The following is a 6,598-nucleotide window of genomic DNA, read 5'->3' as shown; positions in this document are numbered from 1 at the left end:
TATATATATATATATATATATATATATATATATATATATATATATAAAATAGGGTGCGTACATATATGTTTATTCATTTGCAATAAACAGAAGAAAAATAAATTCTTACTTGTAATTAATTTAAAAATATCTAAATATGATTTATTTAATTCAATTTAATAGCATTTTTATTGCAATTTGTTTATAATTATCAATAAAAACTTACTGAAAAATAAACAATTTATTGAAAAAAAAATATTCAAATTAATTTTAAAAAAATCAATGATTTAAAAAAAAAGAAAAAAACAATGGGAAATATTTTGTAATGTATTTATAGTTTAATGAAACTTTCATCATTTTATTATGATTTATAATTGGTATCCTGCTGTTTCTTCATCATTTCTCAATCTGATTCCCGTGCACCTGACTTATACAAGTTATCAAAAATATACACACATACCTGTACATACCTATGTACACATTCATAAAAGAGGATGACAAATACATCAGCAGGGGTTTGTAAATCATTTCATTTCATTCATACTTGATCATATTATGATGAATGATGATGATCGAAATTTTTTTTCCTCTTTTTTACTTAATCATTTACTTATTCAATAATAATTGATCATTTCACCATGTAATTTGCCTCTATTCCACGATATACAGTACCGTTAATTACTTAATTATCAATATGTTGTTAATTGGTTGATTTGCGAAATTAATTAGATAGATTTGAAGCACTAAATGTTACATATTAGTATTATTGAAAAAGAAAAAAATATAATATATTCAAATTGTTAGGTAAAAAGGAAAAAAACTAATCAAAAAAAAATCAAATTGAAATTTGTAAAGAAAAAGAAATTGGAATTGAAATTTGCAAAGGAAAGCAAAAATGGAAAATTCCAAAGAATTGTATTTACAGTTACTTTAAAAAATTCTAACAAAATACTCATTTACAAAAAAAAATGTATTAAAATCGTAGTAAAATGTAATTTTAAATGAATTCAATTAAGTAAATTGAGATGGAAAAGAAAAAATTAATTGAAATTTATGAAAATATTATCCTCAATTTTAAATTATTTCTTCTAAAAAATTTTCAAAAAAGAAAAATAAAACAAATTTTTTAGTGTTACAACTTTATTTGTTTTGTTTTTGTTGAGTAATAATTAAAAAAAGACTAATTGAACCTTTTTTTTATAATTTTTTTGTTGTTTTTTACCTTTTTTTTTATTTGAGAAAGTGATAGAAATAGATTTCATCGTAATCAAACTTTTTTTAGAATTTTTAAAATAATTATATGCAAATCTTTTAACTTTTTTTTTGCAAACTTCGATTTTTTTTTTCCTTTGCCTAATATTTAATCGCAATACCACAATTGGGTTACTGTAAGATATTGAAAGCGTGTGTATGTGTGTGCGTGTGTGTGTGTGTGTGTGTGTCATTACCAGTCATTTATATTGTCCCCATAATACCATATCAGATATATATATTTACTCAATCATACTTAAATTGTATTCCTTCATTGGAAATTTATAGTTGTGGTTAAAATCATCAAACTTTAACCGATTATTTGATATCTTTTCCTTAAACTTCCTCATCACATTATACCACTCTTACTTTGTGTATTTTTATTTAATGTTTGTCCGTCTTTTGATTTGTCATCATTGGATGCAAATTTTGAAAGAGAACTCCATATACAAATAATTGATTTAGGTGACAAATATGACAGGGTTAGAAGAGGGATGAGAAAATTTTAACATTTCATTCAATTTCCGGTTTCCAACTTTATTTTGGTTTGTGAAAAAATAGAATTAAGGATGAAAGAAAGAAAGAAAGAGGGAGAGGGGAAGAGAGGGAGAGAGAGAGAGAGAAAAGTGGAGGAGAAAGAAGTAAAAGGAAGGAAAGTTTGTAAAACTTGTAAGAGTAAATTATAAATGAGTAATGAAAGTAAATTATTAATGAATTCAAAAAATATTGAATTTTGACAATTATCGATTTAGGATTAAACAAGGAAGAAAATGATTAATTAAACAAATATTTGTGCGATATTTTAGGTATATTTAATAGCAAGTAAAAAAAATAAGAAATTATGATAATAATAGAATGATTTAAGATTAAAATTAGAAAAGGAATTGAATTTAATGTTTTAAAATTATTGCAGATTTCATAAGGAAACATTATAAAAACATATTTTATGGCAAGTGATTAATTAATCATTAATGCAGTAATTAATTAATTGACTGCTAATCAAGTAATTACGCAAAAATTATTAAAAGAATATAAAAGGAGGAAATAAAGACAAATGAAAAAAAATGAGAAGGAAAGTGTAAGAAATATATAATTATTTGAATGATAAATTTTGAAAACAAAAACCGCTAAAATTTAAATTTATGAAAAATTAATAAAAAATTTTTTTCTTCTATATATATAAAATGCCAAAGGAAGGAAATAAAACGACAAAAAAAAAAAATTAATTCAATTATTACTGAAATGATCAGAATGGTAGGTAAAAGTAGACTTATTCATGTGCTAATAAGATAATAAGTAAGCCTAATCAGATGATAATAAGGTAATAAATAAAGTTTAAGAACTTAGAACTCGGATAATCCACCACTTTTTTTTTTATCCACTTCTAGTAGATCCTAAATTTTGGAGTACCACTATCATTATGATCATCATTCGATGTTACCGAAAAGGATATTTTATTTTAATACTAATTAAAGGTGCTCTAATCAGACAGATCCAGCCTAAATTGTTAAAAAAAAAGGGTAAAACAAAAAAGTACAATTTTTAGTTATGACAATTTAATGAAATTGATAGAGGATTTAGTGAAAAATATTCGAAATTTTAAAATGTTAAATATTTCAAAATTTGGAATATTTTTGCTAAAATTACTTAAGCATGATTTTTGATTATTAATTATTTAAATTAATTTTTAAATTAATCCAGTAATCTGACGATTTAATTATTGAAAATAATTGAAAATTTTTTCAAAATTTTCAAGTTAGTAATGAAAAAGTGAATAAATCATGCTTATAATTATTAATGTTTTCTTCTACCAATCATTTATTGATTTCTGATACTATATTCGTTATTTTTTAATAATTAAAAGAAAAATGATTGTTTCCCTTTTTCATTCCTTCAATTTTTTGGATGCAATATCGTTTTTTTTTTTTAATAATTAACAAATATTTTAGAATATGCAAATTATTGAATTTGTAAAATTTCATCGAATTCGAAGTTTGAAAGAATTAAGAAATGACACAAAACTCATTTGAAAGAATTAAGAAATGACGCAAAACTTTCCCATTTTTTATATATTGAATTAGATAAAATCAATAGTAAAATTTCATACTGACATGGACAGACAGACACACACACACACACACACACACACACACGTATACACACATACATACTATTTCTTATTAATAACGGAGTATAGTACACAAAATGTATTTGCTAATTAGCTCTCATTTGTTACAATAAGAAATGGCGGCAATTTTTTACTTTTGATAAAAGAAAATTGAAACTTTCTGTCCTATCAAAATTAGAATTTCACTAATAAAAAATTAAAATTTTAAATCAGTAATGGAATTTATTAATAATTGGTAAAAATAATGGAAAATTTAAAAAAAATTTTATTAATAATAGAAATTAAAAATTAAAATTTCAAATTATTTGTTTAGAACTAATATTTTCAAAGATAATAAATAATGGAATATAATAAGAATTTAAATTAAAATAAAATGCTAATTGTTAATGATAAAACAGACCAAGTCGTGGATCATGCGTACCATACCAACCAGCAGCTGATGGTGCATTTGCAACATAGCTAAATATAGAAAAATTAACAATTTGCTAAAATTAAATGTATTGTATATTTGTAGAAAAAAAAATTGTCGAAAATTTTCAAAACTTTAAATTTTAATTTAATATTATTTTTAATTTAATATTATATATTTTATGAATAACCTTGAAAAATCTGGTGCTGGTTGATAACTATTACCAAAATGACCGGTAAAATAAGGTGATGCACTAAATGCAGATGATGCTGCAGCAGCGCTTGCATGTGATGCTACCGTTGCCATACCACTACTTGAACCGGTTCCAGTTACCGAATGTATTGTACTACTTGTTGGTCGATAACCGGAAAATCCTACTGGTGATGCTTCTAATGATGTCATACTACCCGATGCAGAATTTGCTGCCATTTTCAGCAAACGTTGATGAACTCGAGCTAAAAGTTAATTTTACTTATTATCCAATGATCCATTAGAAACAATTTCTAAAATCCGAAAATTATTTTTAAAAAAATGGAAAACTAAAATTTTTGATTCAAATTAATATTTTATTAATAAATTGTTTATATTTCACAAATATCACTTTATTTTGGTGATATATGCATTTCTTTTTTGCTGAAATTACAACAAAATTTACCGTAATCACTGCAAAAGTATTCGTTAATACTTTGCTTTTTTCCAACCTAACATATGGTAGTTATCTTATCAAATTACCAAAAACTTTTACAATGTATCCATTTCATCGTGATGATTCAATATTATCTAATTCGTCTTATTTTTATCTCATATTACGATATCAAATAAAATTTGCAGGGAAAAAGTTATTCAAAAAAGAAAAACTGGAAAACTAAAACTTTTTGCCAGAAAAGAATTCAATTCAAATTAATAATTCATTAATCAATTGCTCACACTCCACAAATACTTCTTTATTTTGGTGATGTCATAAATATTTCATCTATTTTGTAGTATTAAACGTAAAAAGTGAAATTTAAATTAACATTATTGAAACTATGCAATGAGATTAAAAAATCTTTCTAAAAAATTAAATCCATTTATTTTTATGAATTTTGAGAAACATGGAAAAGAAGCACCATGAGATTTTCATTCATATTTATCATAAAATTTCAATCACCGTAAATTTCTTTTATGAATTAAATTTATTTTTAAATTGATGTTATCAAAAAAATCAAATAAAATGTTAGGAAAATGATTCTGCAATTCATTTTAAATTACAAATTATTGAATAATCCAATTTGATTAAAAAATATATCAAATATCATCTACTAAATTAAAGCTAGAATTTAAATTATAGTAATCAGTACGTATTCACTTATTCATTTATCAAGTATAAAATCATTACGGATATCATTATATTAATAAATTTCAATTTATACTAGGACTGATTTTCTTCCTATTTCTCTGTATTATCATTTTTTAGTACTGGATAAAATTAAGTTAATAGATTTTGATGAATCGTTCGAAATTTTCGACGTATTTCATTGACCGCTTGGAATCATATTAATCAATTGGAATTAAACTTAAAAAATCAAATTACGATGAAAAAAATCATAATTCCAAATTAAATTTTAATAGAGAAGGAAACCTAATGAATATCTATTCCAAATATTTAATTAAGAAAAATACAAATTTGAGTTTAATTTTAAAATAAAAACTCCCAAACAAAATAGCTATATCTAATCCGAATAAATAATATAAAATAATTATTACACAAATATATCAGCATAAAAAAAATCAATAAAAAAATGAATAAGATAAAGATTCAAATAGAAACTTATAGAATTCCCGCTAAGTATACTTTTTGATCAGCTAATAAATCAATGATATTTGGATAACGTATAGCCTTCTTCATTTAAATTAACATAATTAATAATAATTGATCTTTTGAAAATTCATAATTTATTAATTTAAATAACTTCTCGAAAACTGGGTAATTTTTGTTTTGGGCGAATAATTATTGGTAAGGATGGAAATGGTATAATTAAATTTGAAATGAAAATTGGGTGAAATAAGCGCAAATAACATAAAAATGGAATTATTAAAATTATGTTCTTTTTTTTTCGGATCATATAGAAGAGTAATAATGATTAATTGATCGATTGATTGATTGATTGATTGCTATGTATGGACCATATGAGACAAACTTGTGGCAAAATATTTTTTAACGCTTATTCCTTCTTGAAATCCTTTAAAATTTTCATTGTATTAATTTTATTTGAATAAATAAAAAGTTGATTCACCGAGTAATTGAGCCAGTCGTAGAAAAATTGCAATTAAGAAATTTAATTATGTTCCAAACTGGTAAGATAGTTTTTAAATTTATCATAAATTTTACTTTATTAAAATTTAAAAAGCATTTAAATTTTAAACTTCTTTTAAAATAACCTGAATGATCTAAAAGTAACTTCTAAATCATTTCTTATACTTGATTATGTTACAACCTGCGAATAATTTGAAATTTCATCGAAATATTTTTACTAAATTTTGAAAGAATTAACATAATTTATGTATTTTTTTAATAACTTCTTAATATTTTTCAGCTTGTTTTACATTTGAAATTAATAAATAATTCTTATATGAATAAGTACTTTTATCTCACTAGTACTTAAAAAAACAGAAAAATAAACAAATTTGTTTATATTTTATAATAAATCAATTTTATCTATTATAATTAACAATAAAAAAAATTTCAAAAAACAACATAATGGCACTAGAGAAATGTAAACAACAATAAAACGAATGACAATAATAATAATAGTAATAATAATAATAATAATAATAATAATAATAATAAT

At 22.5% G+C, this 6,598-nt stretch overlaps 1 protein-coding gene across 1 annotated transcript in view; it reads right to left on the bottom strand.

The window, feature by feature from the left end:
- The window catches only part of LOAG_18305 (hypothetical protein), a gene marked incomplete at both ends in the record, with an annotated part of 6,051 nt that extends 1,855 nt beyond the window's left edge, over window positions 1-4,196 (bottom strand). The window contains 2 exons of the mRNA XM_020450967.1: window positions 3,759-3,817; window positions 3,958-4,196. Of these exons, the coding sequence (XP_020305295.1) occupies window positions 3,759-3,817; window positions 3,958-4,196 (298 nt within the window). The remainder of the gene's footprint in view (window positions 1-3,758; window positions 3,818-3,957) is intronic.
- Window positions 4,197-6,598: the final 2,402 nt, after the last annotated feature.

The sequence above is a fragment of the Loa loa genome (genome assembly GCF_000183805.2).
Source record: "Loa loa unplaced genomic scaffold supercont3.256, whole genome shotgun sequence".
Classification (NCBI taxonomy): domain Eukaryota; kingdom Metazoa; phylum Nematoda; class Chromadorea; order Rhabditida; family Onchocercidae; genus Loa; species Loa loa.
The sequence above is the reverse complement of the archived record's forward strand: the minus strand, read 5'-3'. Positions and strand labels throughout refer to the sequence as shown.